Consider the following 19,240-nt stretch of genomic DNA (forward strand, 5'->3'; position numbering starts at 1 on the left):
CCACGAGAAACGTAAAGAGACATATTGACTAAATGTAACGTATCCTGGATGGGATCCTGGAGCAGAAAAACGATATTGGGTCAAAACTAAGTCTGGACTTTAGTTAATAACAATGTGTCAATATCAGCTTGTTAATTGCAACAAATATACCATGCTAATGGAAGATGTTACTGATAGGAGAAAATGGAGTGGGCTATGTGGGAACTCTGTCCTCTGCACAATAATTTTATAAATCTAAAGTGGTTCTAAGATTAAAGGTTAGAAAAAAAGATGCAGGGGCGACCAGATGGCTCAGTTGGTTAGAGCACGAGCTCCCAACAACAGGGTTGCTGGTTCAATTCCTGCATGGAATGGTGGGCTGCACCCCCTGAAACTAACGATTGAAAACGGTGACTGGACTTGGAGCTGAGCTGCGCCCTCCACAACTAGATTGAAGGACAACGACTTGGAGCTGATGGGCCCTGGAGAAACACACTATTCCCCAACTGTCCCCAATAAAAATTAAAAAAAAAAAAAGATGCAGGTTACAAGAGATGTAATGATGTGACATGGTCAACTCAATGGTAGCCCTTTGTGAATCATCCAGGAAAAGGTGAAAATACCTGAATGGGCAAGAAGAATATAAGTAGGGTGTCATCGCCTCCATGTGGGCGATAAGACACCTGACCACTACAGTAACCCATTGGTCTGAGGTTTGAAGGAGTGACAGACCTTTGCTGCTGCTGTTGCAGGTATTTGAGTACAGAAGGGACAGATGGCTCCCAGAGGTCACAGTGTAAATGTCCGATAGATGACTGGTTAACCTGGGGGAGAGTCAGGGCTGCACACAGGCAGGGAAAATAGGAGGACTCTAGGCAGTGCGGCCCTTTCTTTGCCCTTTGGGAACAGCTGTGAGGTCCCTGATGTGCAGCCCGCCCTTTATTGGCAGAACAGACCTAGTGTTGTGCAGGGTAACCATTCCCTGAGGTCTGTGGCTCAAAGCTAAGTGTTCTCTCATTAAACAACAGCTGAAATGTTCACCTTACAGCCTACAAAACAATGCAGCCCAATACTGTTGGCCACTCCCCCAGTGTTTGTAATAAAAACGCAGCTGGAACAGAGCAAAACTGCATTTCGTTCTATAACAGGGTAGATACTATGTCCTATAGATGGGAGGAAATCCATACGGTTTATAAATTGCACTGTACATTGGAAGCATTTTACCTGTTTCAAGCTCGAAAATCATTCTGCTTTATTTCTCTAAAACCAAAAGATCTTTTAAAAACACAATTACATTCTCATTTTACAGTTCTCAGACAGAATGTAAAAACAGTGTCATTCTGCCATACCTGGACCAATGAAGATATTAATGGTATGGGCAAAACATACAAAGTACCACCATGAACACTCATCAGTGTGCTTTGGTAGACTATCCCTTCCGTCTCCATGGACAGCAAACAGACACATGTATGTGCCCAATGGCTGGAAGTATCCTCTTCCCTCTAGAACCATCGAGGAACGGGTCACCTAGGAACCTGGCTGTCTGCTCTGGGTAAAGCAAGAGAGAGCTGGATCTGGCTGTGCTTTGCTCATTGGCTAGCAATGGTGATCAGAGCTCAGTTGCAGAAAACAATCCACTCTAGTAGATTAAATAGACAGTGATTTATTACAGGATTTTAGGTGGTTTTCAGAATCACTGAGGGCCAAAGAGACTATAGGCCAAGCTTCCAGGAACAACTCCCAAAACCATATGGCAAACTATCAAAGGGGCTGCTGCATCTGCCTTGATCAGGAAGCTATCACAGCAGCTCTGGCTGCAAAACCAGCCATCTCAGCTATAATCAAGAAGCTGCCACTGCAGTGGCCAACTGAAGAATATGTCAGCTTTGCCACAGTCTGCAAAACATATCCTATATCTTGCTTCTTTCCATATGACTCAGTTCCAAATCAAAGCCTCTTGTGAGTACAAGTGGTGAGTAGAATCTAAATCACGTTTTGAACCTGAATTGCAAGGGAGTCTGGGATATTGCTTTTCAGCTTCTACATGCTAGAAGGGGAGTTCAAATGGATATTGAAAAACCTCCTTCTTGTTGTCCAGTTATCCACGCGTACTCTTCTTGCTATAGGTAGAACCCAGTCCCCACCCCCCACCATAAGTTACTGTATTCCACTCAAAGTCCAGGATCTCTGGATTTTGTGTTAGCTCTCTTTATCTGGTCCAGATGAGGTGGCTTGTAATTTAGTGACCTATAAACAAAAAGACTGACTGTTCCTAATATATAATGGTGACAAAGGAAAAGGAAAACTGTCATTCACAAAGGAGAGAATGGGAACATACAACTGCCATATGTCAATGATCAAGTCCCATTAGGCAAGAATAAGGAAAGCACCCTGCTTGGATAGTAGAGTAAGGTACGTGGTATACTAGCCATACTCCCATTAGCTAATGGGAGACGCAATAAAAGTATAGCTGGTAGCCTGTCATTTTTTCATGCCCCTAACTCTACATGTACTGCTGCCAGATTGGCACTGCCTGACTAGCCAGATGTAGAAGAACTACGGGGACTAAGGGCTCTACCACCTTCTCCCCAGCGCCCCCTCTGGCAAGCTTGTAACAGTTTCTAAGGCTCTAGTGTGTATTGCATTGATCATATATACAGAGGGTGCCAAAAAAATGTATACGTTTTAAGAAAGGAGGAAACTATCAAAATTGTAATAATACATACCAATAACAAAAGATGAATACAAGTCATGTGTACACAGTTTTTGGCACCCCAGTACATAACAGTATAAATAAAAAGTTACCTTCTAAGATGTTCCAGGTCCGTCTAAGAAATAGTAGATGTTACAGTGTGGTATCTAGATTTATTGGCTCCAGTACCCTAGACGCTCATCAGCTATATACTTCTGTGCCAGTATCTTCACACTAAAATGGGCATTGTTCAGTGAGTTCACATGGACTCATTTGAAGTACATCACTTTGTGGGGAAGGTTGTAATACATATATACTGCCCTTTCCTCAGCATTGTGTTTAAAAAATGCGTACATGTATATAGCAGTGTATATAGCCATCACTACGTTACAGGTAAATATATCTATTACATACAGTCGTGTGTGCATGCACATACATACACTGTTTTTTCATCTAGTGGGTCTGATGACAAATGAATCTTCAAAAGATAGAGTTTAGCAGTCTTAGACATTCATTACAACTGCATAAATTTCTTTGAGCTATATTAAGGTCATTGTGTACATTCTTCTGTAAATAATTGTTCTGTGTGTTCACGTTGCTTAGGCGTACGCGTAAAATCCTCAACTTTTGTGAGACTGCAGTGCCTTTCACGGCGCCCCTGCAGGCTGAAGGCAGATACGTGTCTAAGAAACACACACAGACAGTAAAGGTTCTGCTGTCCTGATGAACAAAATGCTCCCTTGTTCCACTTTTATCAAAATCTTTAAACACCTAGTCTGCTCTAAGGAGTTGAGATTCCTTGTTGCCGAGCCTTTGAAGGGCCTTCTATGCAGACACGGGAGCTGCAGCATTTTCTGTTCCAGCATTTTCTGTTCCAGCAGCATAGATGATTTCCTTCACTTCTCATCACCCCTTTTATTCCTCCTAATGGTGGTTTGTGAAGGGACTGGCATTGTCGTCTTCGCTTTAATGGATCCTAACCTGCCTGTGAATGTCCAACCCTCCCTTCAGTGTCAGTGCTGGGGGACAGTTCAGTCATCCTGTTATCATAGCAGCTGTTAAAAGGATTCGGAACTGTTGAGGTTTGGAGTCAGATTTGTTTCCTGTTTTGTGTCACGTTCATTGGCTCTCAATGGCATAATAAGATTGAAATAATTGGACTTTGCTGGGGGCTGTGTATCAGATTCATAGCATTTTGTGTATGTGAGAACTTGTTGTCTTTTAGGAGTAAAGGGGAATTAATTATTATTCTTTACCTTGATGATGTTTAGAATGTCATCAGCAGCTAATAACATGGTTCAGTTTCCCAATACACGGCAAGTGCTGCTTGCCCCTCAAGCCTGTCACCTTTGCTCTATCATACACCTATATTTTCCCAAAGACGTGAAAGTGCCCTGCGGGGGGGAAGGGGCAAGGCAGCAGTAATCCTGAGTGCTTACTCAACTTCCAATACTGCAATTGGTGGGACAGGGTATATAAAAGTGAGTACAGGCAGAGCCTGCTTTCTAGGATCCCAGAATATGGGGGTGTATTTTGCCTTTTGTTTCATTGTAGTAGAGGTGGTTTGAAGATTGACACTTTCCTCTTGACTTCAGCCCTTTAGTAAATGTATTAATCTCTGTGAGACACCATTTTGTCACCTCTAAAGAGGGGTAAGAACTCACCCCTCCTGTCTTACCCTTGTTTTTTGAGCCCCTTTGATAGCTTTGCTCCTCTAGAGAGCACTGCAGCTTTCCCACAGTTTTCTAGTTCACCTGTGATCCATCTAAGGAACCTAAGGGCGAGGCTTGTGATGGAAAATAGAGTATAGCTTCCCTATAGTCTAGAATAATCCAGATCACACTAAATTCAGGTTCTGCATTTAGAAAGCCAAGGTAAAATCACCTTCCTTAACCAGACATCATTTATTCAGTCAGCAAATAATTATTGAGCGCTTACTACGTGTCTGGTGTTCTTCTGGGCACTGGGGATAAAGGGGTGACAGAGATGGAGTTCACGTCCAAGTAAGTAAATAAATACATAAGTAAATGATTGGATAGTGATAAATGCTCTGCAGAAACATATTATATTAGGGTAATGGGTCTAGAAAGACATAAAAGTACCCAGAATTTCTGAGGAAAAAAATAACAGGAAAGTGGTTCTAAAACAGTCTTTCCGATAGAACTTCCTGTGATGATGGAAAAATTCTGTATCTGCACCAATACAGTGCCCATGGGCTGCTGTGGCCATCAGGCTTTAAACATGTGACCAATGCTGCTGAGAAACTAATTTTAAATTTTATTTAATTTTAATTAATTTAAGTAGCCACATGTGGCTTATGGCTACCATGTTGGACAAGTGCAGTTTGAGAGCTGCATTTTGGACTTAGGTGTCTACACTTGTGCAAGGAAGGTGAGTACTGTGCAGCATTGTCTTGATCTTTTTAACATGAAGAAGCAAGCACGTTCTCACTGCGTCATCTTGGTAGACTAGATTCATGGCGAGGCTTCAGTGTATGAGGGCCTTGTTGTAAAGATACAAGCTACCTAACAAGGGGACTAAAGAGAAGCAGTGGATGGTCACCAAAAAAATGTTCGAATGGCATCCACAAGGGACGGCTAAAGGCTCTGAGCAATATTGAAGGCGGAGCCAGAGGACATCGTGGCATGGTAATGTGTACCGTTAGATGCTAAGGGTTATTATTTCCTAGTAGAAATGCCCAAACGGGCAGAAAGACACATAGACTAATAATCAAGGGCTGGTGCTACTCAAGCATTTGCTGAGGTTTTGTTCACTGAGACAGAGCATCTGATCGACGTGAAACTGCCCCTAGTAGTTTTCTCCTGGGAAGTAGAAGGAATGAGAGAAATGCCCTAATGGGGATGGTCATCTGCAAATCGAGGGGCTGGCCACGGTCTGCGGTCAGGTCCTCTCAGCTCTATAGTCTCTTCATTCTGTGATTCAGTCATGACCAACAAAGGATGATTTGGTGAGGTGCAAACAGCCCTGTTGGGAGAAAACTTAGAGTTTGTGTAGCAACAGAAGGGACCACTGGAAGGGAAACCTATTCTGTGACTAGAGCCATTACAAAATTTTCTGGAAATGCCAAATGGGGTTTGATGCATGCCAAAATGCTAATCATAGAGAAAGTATAATAAGATTTTAACATATGGGAAAGTGTCACATATATAAAATTATTGAAATTATATGAATATTGTCTAGTTTTTCTATCATCAACTACATTACTAAATTAAAGAGATTTTAATCTGAATTAAATATTTTCTTGTGACTATATATATATTTATGTATATATTTAATTATAGTTGACATTCAATATTTTTCCACTTGAGCTTGAGGTCAGGCATCTACACAGTGTATGAAGTGGTTTCCCTAATTAGTCCAGTGCCCATCTGGCACCCGACGTGATCTCTACAACATTAGTGACTGTATTTCCCAAACTGCATTTCACATCCCTGGGACTGTTTTGTGACTACCCATTTGTACTTTCTAATCCCTTCTCCTTCTCCCCCATCCCTCAAACCCCCTCCCATCTAGCAACCATCAGTTTTTTTCTCTGTATCTCTGAGTCTATTTCTGTTTTGTTTCCACATTTATTCTGTATTATGTTGTTTTGTACACCTGAAACTAATTACATGTATGTATATACACACATATATAAAATACTTTCTAATATATATATATATGTGTGTGTGTGTGTGTGTGTATATATATATATATATATATATATATATATATATATATATATAAAACTTTCTTGTGAAACCAGAATATGTTTATTGGGTTCTCAATACATGTAAGTCAGAAAAAATCCTCAACAGGAATTGAACTTTAAAAGAAACTCAAACATTAGTTCTGCATTCAAGTGTAAGATATGGTTGTTATCAGACATGGTCACATTTTAACCAAGTGAGTAATGCCACACTTAAGAAAGAGGATAAAAGGGCAAGAATAAGAATTTTCTTTAAAAGCACGTGGTGTGTCTAATTAATTTCTGCCCGAAGCGTTGCTCCTCTATGAATGGGAGCTGCGGTTAAGGCTAAGTGTCATCAATCCTTGGAGTTTGAGTAAGCAATATAGGTTAAGCAACCCATAAATGAACTGGCAAATACATTATTCTAAATAAGACTGTAAGAGCTCTCCTTGAAGATAGAACTAAGTTTTATAGATAAAAAGAAATAAGCCTACAGATTTGTAATTGTAATGCTTTATCTCCAGAAATACAACTAGCATTGGAATTAGGGGCAACAGGTCTTGTGCCTCTGGGGTCTGTGAGGAGAAGCTGAAAAAAAAAAACAATTCCCTCTTTATGGTCAGGAGAGAAATATGGAACCATTGTTTTCCACCGTGAAAGTGCAACCATAATCCAGCTCTTTCTACTGGAATGAATAAAAGAAAGTAGTCTCACAATTTCCATATCATTTAGTGTTTAAAGACTGGTTTTCACATCCCAAAACAGATGCCACCTAAACTAATAAAAAAGACTATTCCGTGTAGTATTGGAAGCGTTACTGGGTTTTCCTCCATCTCTTTCCAGTCCCTGCTGAGACAAGTGCCAACCCGTGGATGTTTTCGTATTTCTTTCCCACCTTGGATATGTGTAAGCCAATGGGGAAATCAAAAGTGTCTCCTCATGAGGAAGTGTGTGATGAATCTAATACTGCTGCTTATCTTTATAATTAAATGTTTAGTAATGCCTTCTTAATGTATGGTTAGTAGTAGTATATCATTTAAGAAAAAAGTTCTTGCTTTAAAATGTTCAGTGCTGCTGGTTGACCACAAATAAGGGCTTATTTAGCATGTTATGTACAATTGGTCTCCTTAGACCAAGGGTTCTCCACCTTTAGCAAGTGTCAGAATCACCTGGAGGACTCATTAAACACCGTTGCTGGGCCCCACCCTCAGAGTTTCCAATTCAGTAAGTCTGGACTAGGCCTGAGAATCGACATTTCTCACAAGTTCCCAGGTGACGCGAATGCCCCTGGTCTGGGGACCATACTTGGAGAACCACTGCCCTAAAACCATGAGGAGCCCATTGTGACTGGCTTTTGATATCTGAGGAAACAGGTTTCTTTGTGAACCCATTTCTTCCTGCTCTTTTTTCTGACTCTGCCAACAACATGGGGTATGTCTTAAGCTTCTTCCTGGCCCAGATCCACTAACAAACATTTTAACGTCACAATTTTGTTAATATAAACTTTGAATCTAGAAGAGTAACAAGGACAAAGGGGGTAATGGATGCATTTTCTGACTCCGTACATTGTTTTGCAACTATAGAGAGGAGGTGGTGGAGCCCTGAACCCACCTGCCACTCAGTCTGCTACCATTTAAGGCTGATGTTTGGCATTCGTATTTAGAGTGTTTGTAATGGCTTCCCATGATGCCACGGGGCAGTAAAGCAATTTACTCAGAAGCAGGGGGTGAGGACTCCCGATTGATTTACTGACAAGAAACCCAAGGCCCTGGGTGGAAATGGCTGGTCTGTGGCCCCGCCTGTGGTTGTCCTGGCCTTAGGTCATCAGGAGCCCTGCTCCTGTTACCTCCCACAGCCCGCCTGCCTGTGTCTGCCGCTGAGGCCTCTGAAGGGTAAAGCAGTGTCTCGGTGACTTGGCACGCTCCTTCTGAGCTACATTAAGGTGTAATTCCAGATGGTAGCTGCCTATGTCTGTTGGCTGTCTGGTGTGATTTCTGCCAGAGAGGCCTTCATTAAGGCCTTCATAAGGGTCCTGGCAAAGGTCAGGCTTCAGAGACAGGACAGAAACCATTAGTCCCATTTGAAAGCCATCCCACCTCAAATGTCTCATCTCTAAAATGGACAGTGCAATCCTTGTGCTTCCTGCCTCCAACATGGGTGTGAAAAGTAAATAAGATAATACATGTGAAAGGGATGTGAGAAGGAGAAGATACTAGACAGGTGTAGGTGGTGTGTGAGGCTGTGGCCGGTGCTTTGATAATTATCTTTAAAAATGCTAATGAGCCTCCTTTTTAAAGGTTCAGGTTAAAATGGTTTGACCCTGAATATTATCAACCATTAAAGGATTCTAGTATCTCACTTGGAATTATGTAAATGACGATAGAGTTGCTGTGCCTTTGTGAGAGAAAATTGGGAAGAAAAATTCATATATTAATCATCCTAATTATTCACCATTATAACGTGTTAGCCACAGACATGACAATAACTAACTTCTGTATTTTGAAGGAAAGCACTGCTGTCAGGCTGACATTCAAAGTGAGATTCAAACATCTCAGGATCCTTTCACCTTGGTCTTTAATTTTTTTTTAACTTTGAGTAAATCGTTTTACCTTTGTTTTTTGTTTACTTAAGTAAGAATACATTCTCTAAGATTATATGAAATTATCAGAGTGCTTTGAAAAAAATGGGAGTATTTCATAAACTATCTACCAAATTTGAGTTGAAATATATTACCCTGAGGTGAAAACAGTTGAGGTTGGCTTCCAGAAAGAATATTTCACCTCTAGTTGTATTTTATTTTAATGCGATTTTATTTAATGTGACTTAATGCAGAGTCTCCTGCCATGGCAGGATGTGTTAGTGTTCTAGATAAAAGCAAATACAGTAAGCTGCCTTGACTGTTTTCTGGGAGAGTAAGAAAGACCCACGTTTAGTTGTAACACATTCTATCAGGATCAAGGGTGTTAGTGTATAACTGCTGTCTTCCGTGTGTGTCTACACTTCCTCGTGTCCCTTGAAATGTTGATGACATGCCAAGTACAGATCTAACTGGGTCTGAGGTCCAATTCTGCTTCTGACTGCAGGCTCTCTCCCCGAGCCTAGGAGTCCCAGCTAAGCAAACAGCAGCATACAGGATGCTGTCCTGTGATTCCTCTGATAAGATGTGCATGAACAAGGCGAGGTGCCAGCCTAGCAGAACAGATTCTCCAGATCTTTCTCTGTGTTATCTTGGTGCCCGGGAATGGAGAACTCCCCTCCACCTGGCAGGGCCAGCCCTGGGCAGAGTGGTGGAGTGTGTTGTCATTGCACTCCCAATGCCCCACACATCTTTTTAGTTTACCATCCTCCCCTGTCAGTGACCTCTTCCTGACCTTCCACCCACACTGTACTCGCGGACTCACTCTGCATCACACCTGACTTGGTTGACTCATCCCTTGAGGCCCTGCCTCCCGCTAAGGATGTAATAACTAGTAGGTGCTCACCCTTGGATGAGTAGAGGGTATGTCAGACAGCGAGATGCATTTTCACAGCACCTCCCCCCAAGGGGTGTATGGCAATTTTGAGCGCTACACTGGGTTAGGTGAGGTGGGAATGGAGGGGTATTTTTGAATAGAGAGATTCTTGGGCACTTTTCAAATCATCCCAGAAAGGAAGGAAGCTGCCTAGTACAGATCAACAATCTCTTATCCTAAAGCCTGAGGCTATTTCAGAATTCAGAATTTTGGGGGTGTTAGCACACCACAGTGGAACATATACCTTGTCTGATAATGAAACACACTAATACTCACAGGAAATGGGCTGAGTATTGTTAGTTCAGGTTAGGATGTGCCACTGTCATGCAGGGAGTCACGCAGGGTCTCTGGTCCCGCTCCCCACGTAAGAACGCAGGACATGGTGAGGCCAAAAAGGAACACACACGGAGCCATAGATAGGGGAGTCATACCACTATATTCTCGCTGGCGGCTGGGTTGGAGTCACAGGAAGCAGGTGCCACATGATCCACAACCTGCCGTCCACTTCTCTCTGCCAACCCACCTCACTTGCTAGCTGCAACCCACTGTGCTAACTGCAATCCACGCTTGCTACCTCAGCCACCATCTTCTTGCTAGCCCCCATTTTCTGCTAGCGTAGCCATGGCAGTTATATTAGTGGCCAATGGCTCACTGGTTACAGCTGACGGCCAACTAGCCACAGCTGATGGCCATCCAATCACAGTTGATGGCCATTTACTACCTGAGCCAGCACCTTTCCACGTGAGGCCGAGAGCCTGGAAACTGCACTCCTGGCTCTGTCCCCACAGCCACCAAATGAGTTTCAATTGGATCAGGTTTTACCAGCAAAGTAACGTTAGGTTATTAAAGCTTTTAGGATGTCAGAATTGCAGATAAGGAATTAAGCACGTATCATTATTAACAACGGTTCACATTTACTGAGCACTTACAGTGTGCCAGGCGCTATGCTAAGTGAGCACTTTACACATAAGCTCATTTACTCCTCTAATCAATGTGTGACATAGGAATTATTAGTATCTTCTAGTTCACTGATTCCTGCTAAATCTTCCTTAAAAAACGACTATTGATAACTGTTAGAATTAATAGATGAATTCAGTAAAGTTACAGGATACCAAATCAATATACAAAAAAAGGAGCAAAAAGTCTGTACAGCGCCCACCTAACGCGACTCCAGTCATGTGAGGGAGGCATTTGGATACATAGACATGGTTGCCCAGGGCTGTGGGAACAGAGTAGGGGTGCCCGCCTGGCCTGTGCTTCAGGGAAAGCTCCCTGGGCAGTTGCTGGTCCAGCTCTGTCCTCCAGGCAGAGGAGGAAGCCATCTGAGAGGGACAGGGGAGGTCACTACGCCACTTGTTACTACTAAGCCCACTCATTCAAGGTCAGTAGCTCTCAAACACTTGGAGACCACCGCTCCCTGTGGTCCTTCACTTTATTTCTTTAACATAACCTTCTCTTCTCTTCTGTTTTATAGAACACCCATCTCGGCTTTCTCACAAGACAACATCTATGAAGTTCAGCCTCCAAGAGTAGATAGAAAATCCACAGAGATCTTCCAGGCCCACATCCAGGCCAGTCACGGTATCACGCAGCCCCTTGGGAAAGAAGACACCTCTGTGTATCGAGAATATATCAGAAACCGCTATCTGTGAAGGGAGGTCCCCACGGTGGCCCTGACGGGGACCAACAAAGTCAGTTTGCTTATGTTGTGATCTGTTTTGTCTCATCTGAAAAAGGTAATTGCCTGTCAGTCCTTTACATCAGAAGGTTTTTCCTCGTTTTGTAATTGGTGAATTATAAACTATAGGTAATAAAGAAATGACTGAATATTGTACTGTCATTGCCTTTGCTTTATTTTAGAAATACTTTGTTTAGATTTGTGATCAATATAGTCTCATACCATGACATTAAGAAACTAATAGCCATTTCTTGAGCACTTGCTATGTGTCAGGCACTTGGGAGGGCCTGGGAGTATCACAGAAAGAACAACAGGACCGAAATTCCTCTCCTGTGCAAAAGGAGTAGTTTTCTTTGTAGTTAACATATTTTTCTCATTTATTCTGATGATTATTATGTTAAGTTTGTGTTTTGATCTAAAATTTATTACTTTGAAAGGCCTTGTTCTTAGAAAATAAACACTGAAGTATTTATGGGTAAAGGGACAGATGTCAACAAAGTGCTAATGATTCAGGAAAAACAGAGCAAATGGGACAAAATATTAGTAATTGGTAAATCTGAGAAAGACTAAAAAGGAGTTCTTTGAACTATTCTTACAATTTTTCTATAAATGTGAAATTATAAATATTAAAAATAAAACATTAAAAAGTTGTTACTCTGCATAACTTTTGTGGTGTACAATTCTGTTTACATGTGGTGTCCAATCAGAGTTGACTCCTCTTGTACACATATGGTTTGTTCTCCGTTTAGTCAAACATAATAGGGACAACTTTCTGCATTTTCTAATAGTTGAACGCAAATGACTTGATCTCATTATCTCTCTGCTTTTTTTAAAAAACAAGTTGTCTCAGTTCTCCCTCCTCATAGATAAAATAAAGAAGAAAACCAAGCCGTCTAATGGGAGAAGGAAAACTGATCAGCCTAACTGACCTTGAAAGTATCTCCAACCCCAAGATTCTGGGATTTTTTTTTTAATTGCAGATAGAAGTTAAGCACTAATTAACAGACATTTTTTATTTGATGCCATCATAAAATTAGGATTAAAGAATGACAAAATAATAGGCAAAAGGAATGTTGTGTTGTCTGGTCAGAAAAAAGTGGCTTAGAGTGGCCAGAGAAGGTGAAGGTGGTCTAATGTCCCAAACATGCTTTTCTTGAAATCACGTTTTGCTGTTTTAAAACCAGTTTAAAGACACACTCTCTTTTTCTGGTGTGCCCTCCTGCTATTTTTTAATTTGTTTTGTTGAGATAAATACCACTTCTCAGAATCTCTCCTAACAGTAGAGCTAATTGATAATTTTTATGGTTAAGTGAATCCTTTATTGAAGGAAGGATGATCTATTTTACTTCCTTATGGAGACTTAATGTGCTCCCTTTGGAAGAGGTGATGAATCCACACCTCTTTGGAAACTGCACGTGTTCTGATATGCTCCTACGGTAGCTCAGGTTTCTCTACCCACACATGAGCAACTTCCTTCAATGGACTCTTGAGTCCCCTTTTCATTTTCAGAAGCTGGAGGGCCATTTACTAATAAAGAACAGTAAGCTATCATTTAACTCTTGCTACCCACACACAAAGTATTTTTATGGGCTCATTTCTTTGATACATTCATCTAAGTGGCCTCCAATGTAATTGCCATCCAATTGGTAAATAAGAACTATAGTCCGAAATTGAACTTCAGTAGTTTATGAAGATGTTTTCATAAAGAAAATCACAAAACTAAACCACTAGCATTAGTTTATAAAGAGAAGGACTGTGAAATATGAGTTGCTAAAGTAGGTAGCAACCAGGCTCCTGATCAGAAGCAAGAGAAGCATGGCATGGATGCTGAGGGGAGAGTCCCAAATACCGTGGTCCCCCAAGTGAGTCACAGAAACAAGGGAAGGGCCTCCATCTTCATTTTCTTTGCTGCTAAAAAGCAAATGACTCCAGCACTCCCTCAACACCATCACTTTTCCTTTTAAAATGGGAATTATAATTTAAATACAACGTTTCTTTCTCTTCCCTTGTCACTCGCTCTATCCCTCAATCATCGTAGTTTAGAGGTGGTTGGGCTGGTGATAAATTTTACCATCTGGTCTCAAGGTGGCAGAATAGCTAAGACAGGCGCGTCCCCAAAATCCTCAGTATCATTACGAAAGTGGTTTGACCTGACCGACTCCCTGAACGAGCCTGGAGAACTCCCATGGGCCCATGAGCCACATTCTGAGAACTACTGTGCTAAGAGATCACGGTCTTGAGTGTTACCAGTGGACAGGTGGCACCAGTAAGGGTCTGGAAGAGAGTGCCTCGGCTGGACACGTTCCCCTCTGGGTGCTACCGCATCCTGGCTTCTTGCAGCACTTACCACACTGTTCTGCAGAGTGGGTTAAATGTCTGTCTCCCCAAGAAGACTGAGCATTGTCAGAGCACAGCCACGCCACACTCATTGGCATCTCTCCAGCCCAGAGCCCCTCCAGCTGACACTCAGTAAATGCTCTGAGGGTGACTGGCAGTACTGTGACACTGGAGGCTCAGGACCAGAAACAAGGGACTTGAATCATCCTCTTGCCCTTAGTGTCGATCCCATTTAGAAAGATGTTTACTTATTTCTGTTTTAAAAGACATCTGAGGGAGGTTAGACGGCACCTCCCTAAAACCCCTCACTCCCCAACCTGTGGTGTGTTCCTGCTAGCAGCAGGGCTGTTCTGAGTCCAGACTATATGCCTTGTCTTTCTGGAGAAGAAAAGATTTATGTAAACACAGATTTTGCTTTTATTTATCACATCCAAAAGGATCAGCTAGTCCAAAACCTCAATTTTGTTGGATTTGGTCATTGCAACATACTAGAAATTGTATTGACAATATTGAAAATTCTTAAATATGGACTTTTTCCACTATATTTACTTTCTATTGCTCCTTAGCAGGGGAAAGTACACTATAGATTATATTAACATGCTTTCTTTCTTTTTTTTTACACTATTCACAAGGTAGACTAGAGATTATTATGCTTTTTTTTACTATTCACTTAACTGTGGAGAATTAGTTTAACTTTTCACTTCCAGATGCACTAACTGTAGAGGTCTGTTTTTCTCTAAGAGATATGGATAAAATTTAGTTAAGTTTGTCTTTGCCTCAATAAAATCTAATGCTTCTGAAAAATCAATTTGAGAAAAGATGCCACATGTTGGCAAATCACGTGTGATAAAAGCCTGTATGAATCTCTCTTCCCTGGTTATGAAGTCATCTTTAATTCAGTTCAATAAAACATTTAATTTTGTCTGTATCTTCAGAAAGAGAAATTCACAGGTCAGCTTGTTCACAGAAAACATTTAGTAAATGGAAATATATGACCTTTCTAATCATTATTTCAGGCCAATTAAGCCTATGTTAAAAAACAATCTATATTTTCCTCATGTAATCTTTGGGACAAAGATTTAAATCTTTGGGATAATAAAATTAAATGTCTCTATAAACCTTCTGAGAGTCTTCTACGTTTAAAAAAAAATTGTCTATCCAGGAAACTCAATTTACTACCTGCGTTAAGGATTCTATCTTACATACACTTACCAGAGTGAGTTTGTTACTATTTTTTTTAAACAAAATCAGCTTGCAGAGGGTTGGCAGACACAGTGAAAAGGCTCCTCTGGATCTGGGTCAGAACTGGCTGTAAGTGGAAATGCCCAAACCTACGTTACCCAGGGGACGTAATGTACCCCAGAGCAAGGACCCATCCAGGGCTATATGAAACCATTCTGTTTTTACATAGTGGCACTCATCTCCTCCTTTTGCCCTGGGGGGTGATATTTTATGATGCATGATGTTGGCCCATGAGGAGGGAGCCCTCTGAAAGATTTCCACTTGGTCATCTCCATTCTCAGAACTATTAACCCATAGTCCAAGGATCCCATGTGGATGTCACACCCTCTGCCAAGTATGACAGTTCCAGTTACATACTGGACTATAGGCTGTTCTCTATTGATTACCTGGCCCCTGGGAGCCCTCATTCTGACGCGGGGCCATGATGACACATTGCATATCCAGGTATCACTGTCAACTCAGATCGGTGTGTAAGAGTGAGTGAAATGTCTAGTTCCCTTTCCCCAGTGTCCAGTCACTTAAGCAAATGGCCACTGATCACTTTGGAGAAAGACAGGAGGAATCGCCATGGAATATACTTGCTGTGTGACAGCATCCTTCCCATGGATGCAACGACGTCGTCAGTTAGATCTGAAAACTGCGACGTCGTCAGTTAGATCAGACAAACCTGGAGCCCTGAAGGACTCCGTAGCCTTAAGAATGCGCCACAAATCTTGACATTTCCAGAGACGAGTGCTCCCAGGAACTTTCTGAGCCAAACACTGTCTGCCTGGTAACCTTCCCCCAGCACTTGGACTTCTCCCACAAGTATATCTTCTGAATGTTACCCTTCCCATGCCCCACCACACAACCACCACCTATCTATGTCACTCTTCCTGTCTTAAGAGGTCCCTATCCTCCTCCAACTGAGGCCCACAAAGATGATGAGAAGATGGCTACCTAACTAACATGAATGAATCCATTCACTCCTTGGCTTAAGCACGCCTCCTAAGCTAACTCATTCAACAAACTGGTTTTTTCTTTTCTTTTTTTTTGCTTTTTTGGTGCATTGGCCATGTGCTAGACAGGGTGGAAGCACAGAGAGACTGTAGAATTAGGGACCAGGTCTCCTCAAGTGTGTCTGCCAGTTACCAAAAGGAAAAGGCAGCTCTTGCCATGTGGCAAAGTTGGACCATTATAGGATTAAACCTGAACCCCTACTATGGGCTAGGCTCTTTGCTAGAGATTGAGAATACACTGGCAAGCAAAACAGAGTTCCTTTCCTCAAAGAGTTGATTTTTTGATAGGGAATATGGGTGAGAAAAGGACACTTTGTATCCATAATGGTAAGTGTGATGGTATGTGGTACACACATTGGGCGAGAGCACACAGGAGGGCACCCCGGCCAGCAGCACTCTGCTGGTTAGGTAGAGATAATACTTAACACAAAGCATTATCCAGAGGTTCTCCATTGGTGCAGGAATCCCTTCACAAATGTGCTCTCCATCTTTAATTGGTGTGTGTAACTCATTTAGCGACTGCTGAGTGTCCATAGAGCAGGGCCATGTTGTGAGATAGCAGGTGACGGGGCTGCTTGGGCCATGTGACGTGGACCAGGCCCGGGAGAGCTCCGCATCCTGACCTGTAGGAGAACTCGGCCCTGGAACACTGGAGTGGTGTCTGGGCAGCAGCCTTTCTGTTCATAGCACGCTGAAGGCCAGGCTGGAAATCAGATCACCGTGCTACACCGTGGTAAGGGCTGTGCTGCCGAGACCGTTGGCAGGTTTGGCATTGTTCTCGTCTTTCCGCACCCTCACATGGATCAGCAAGCCTTTCACGATCAGAAAGAACGCTGTGATCACAAAAAGTTGAGAATTGCTGCATGACAGTCTAAGCCACAGAGAAGCAAAGGTGTTGCATTTTCTGCTTCCAGCACAAGTAAGGACAACACAGGCTGAGCCCCTCGCGTGCCTCTTCCTTGCTCTGAGAGAGTGAAAGCTCAGCAGTGAAAGGATTTAGGCAAACTTTCCCTCTTGCCATCCACGACAAAGCCATCTATCTACACATTTTTTGAAAAAATTGTTTTCATTCTGAGAGCTTGACTGTAGTCCCACTTTCTGAGGAAAGGGCAGAAGATATTAAAGAGTTTCTTTGGCACTGCAGGCAACAAATTATCCACAAAAGTTTTCAAGACAGGAACCCTGTGCAAACACGACCACTGGCCACAGCCTTCTTTCAGGTTGGCCCACCTGAAGAGGGGGAAAGTGACTCTTTGTCAGCAGGGCTGCTTATATTCCTGCACTTATTCCTGCACTTATATCCCTGCACTTTCGCCGTGACCTCACAGGCTGGAATGCTTTGAAGACTCCACTCTTTGGAGACCCAGACACTGAATTTGAAAACCACCAGTCACTCTGCACTCAATCACCAGCCAAACGCCCACCAATGTGGGCCTCCTCATCAGCTCACACAGACGGTCTGGGCTGAAGTGAGGCGCTGCCAGGGTGACCCTCAGGGCAACGGGAAGCTGGTGAGTGGAATGGGGTCTCTCAGAGACGGAGAGGCATTTTAGAGCCATAAAGGGCCTTAGCAAATAGCATTTCTCTCTCCAGATGCCTTTAAAGGACTACTTACGTGTCCCCACCAGCAAGTCCAAGTATATATTAATTCACTCTCCTCAAGTCAACCCTGCTCAGCAACAGCAACTCGCCTGCTGGGCCACACCCTGAAGTGGGGTTGTCCCCACAGAGAAAGGACAGGCGAGATTCAGCACAAGTTTAACTGCCAGGGCTTTGCATGTGTTCTCACTTTAAGTCTCACAACAAGTCTATGAGATACTTATTTTCCTTGTGGTGGGAGAATGTTGAGGAGCATAATCTTCCTCCTGATATTTCACCCTTTTCTCTCCCCACAGCCAGGCCATTTATGAACCACAACAATTGCAAAGGAAACAAGGGGAGCATTTTTGGGTTGCTTTCCACGAGCCAGTGACACGGGAGAAAAGCAAGGTCTACTGGAATTATGAAATTGTTTGAGGATTTAAAAAAAAAAAGAGGAGGAATTCTCTTTTGCCTTCCCCGACTCCCCCCGCACTGCTGCCCCAACACACACACACACACACACACACACACGGAAGAGATGATGGCAAAACAAGAATACAATTTGGAGGATCCTAGAGAGATGGGCTGTCCCCCATCTCACATGCTCTCCTTACAATGTGACTGACGGTCTTCCCAAAGGGAGCTGGGGTCTATGTCCCCTCACCTTAAGTCTGGGCGGGCTGGAGACCATGGTTGCGGCAACATTATGTGGATTCTGAGAGTCGTTCTTAAAAGGCCATGCAGCTCTGCTTGGGAGCTGAGACAGTCACTTGTGGAGCCCTACATAGCCATGCTGTGAGAAAGCCGGGGCATATCGAGGGGTCCAGGGAGGGGTCCTGGCCAGCAGCCCCCGCTGACGTCCCTGCTGACAGCTGCCATCCACAGCTATGCATGTGAGGGAAGAACACTCCAGATGATTCCAGCTCTCAGCTGTAGTTGAGCCTGTCTGAGGCTTCAGATTTTAGAGCAGAGAGAGGGAAAGTGTCCCTATGTGCTCTTTGTGAATTGCTGACCCATAGATTCCATAAGCATAAAAATAACAGTTGTTCTAAGGCACTAAATTTGGGGGTAATTTGTTATGCAGAAACAACCAGAACAGAACCCAGCCTTTTTTTCCAGGGCTGAAGAGACCGGTAAGTCCTACTGGTGGGTTCCAAGATTGCAGAACAGAGGCTCTGTGTTTCTGGAGAGCTCTGGGGTAAGAGCTCAGAGACCGAATGGTGATATCGTGATAGGGCTGAGGGCAGCTTCTCAGGTTCAGAAATCTAGAGTGCTCTAGAATCAGTAAGATGATTCCTTTACTCACATGCAGGCGCAGGTGGGAAGAGACGAGAAAGAAGTGGTCACCTGGGAGGGCAGGTGACCGAGGTCAGACGTGGTTCAGAACAAGCCATGCGGGCAGACAGCACCGAGGAGCAGGTGCCCCCGTGGCCTCCTGCAGCCCAGCCCAGTGCTTGGCAATATGGGAGCCCCAGAACTGAGACTCCGCTAAAATCTTCAGGCTCTGCGGCTAACGTACCACGTGGCCCT

At 43.1% G+C, this 19,240-nt stretch overlaps 1 protein-coding gene across 1 annotated transcript in view; it reads left to right on the plus strand.

Moving 5' to 3' along the window:
* The window catches only part of FIG4 (FIG4 phosphoinositide 5-phosphatase), a 104,184-nt gene extending 92,025 nt beyond the window's left edge, over positions 1 to 12,159 (plus strand). Inside the window, exon 23 of the mRNA XM_033103558.1 lies at positions 11,349 to 12,159. Within this exon, the coding sequence (XP_032959449.1) occupies positions 11,349 to 11,526 (178 nt within the window). The 3' untranslated portion in view covers positions 11,527 to 12,159. The remainder of the gene's footprint in view (positions 1 to 11,348) is intronic.
* Positions 12,160 to 19,240: the final 7,081 nt, after the last annotated feature.

Source organism: Rhinolophus ferrumequinum, chromosome 3 (assembly GCF_004115265.2).
Source record: "Rhinolophus ferrumequinum isolate MPI-CBG mRhiFer1 chromosome 3, mRhiFer1_v1.p, whole genome shotgun sequence".
NCBI lineage: Eukaryota > Metazoa > Chordata > Mammalia > Chiroptera > Rhinolophidae > Rhinolophus > Rhinolophus ferrumequinum.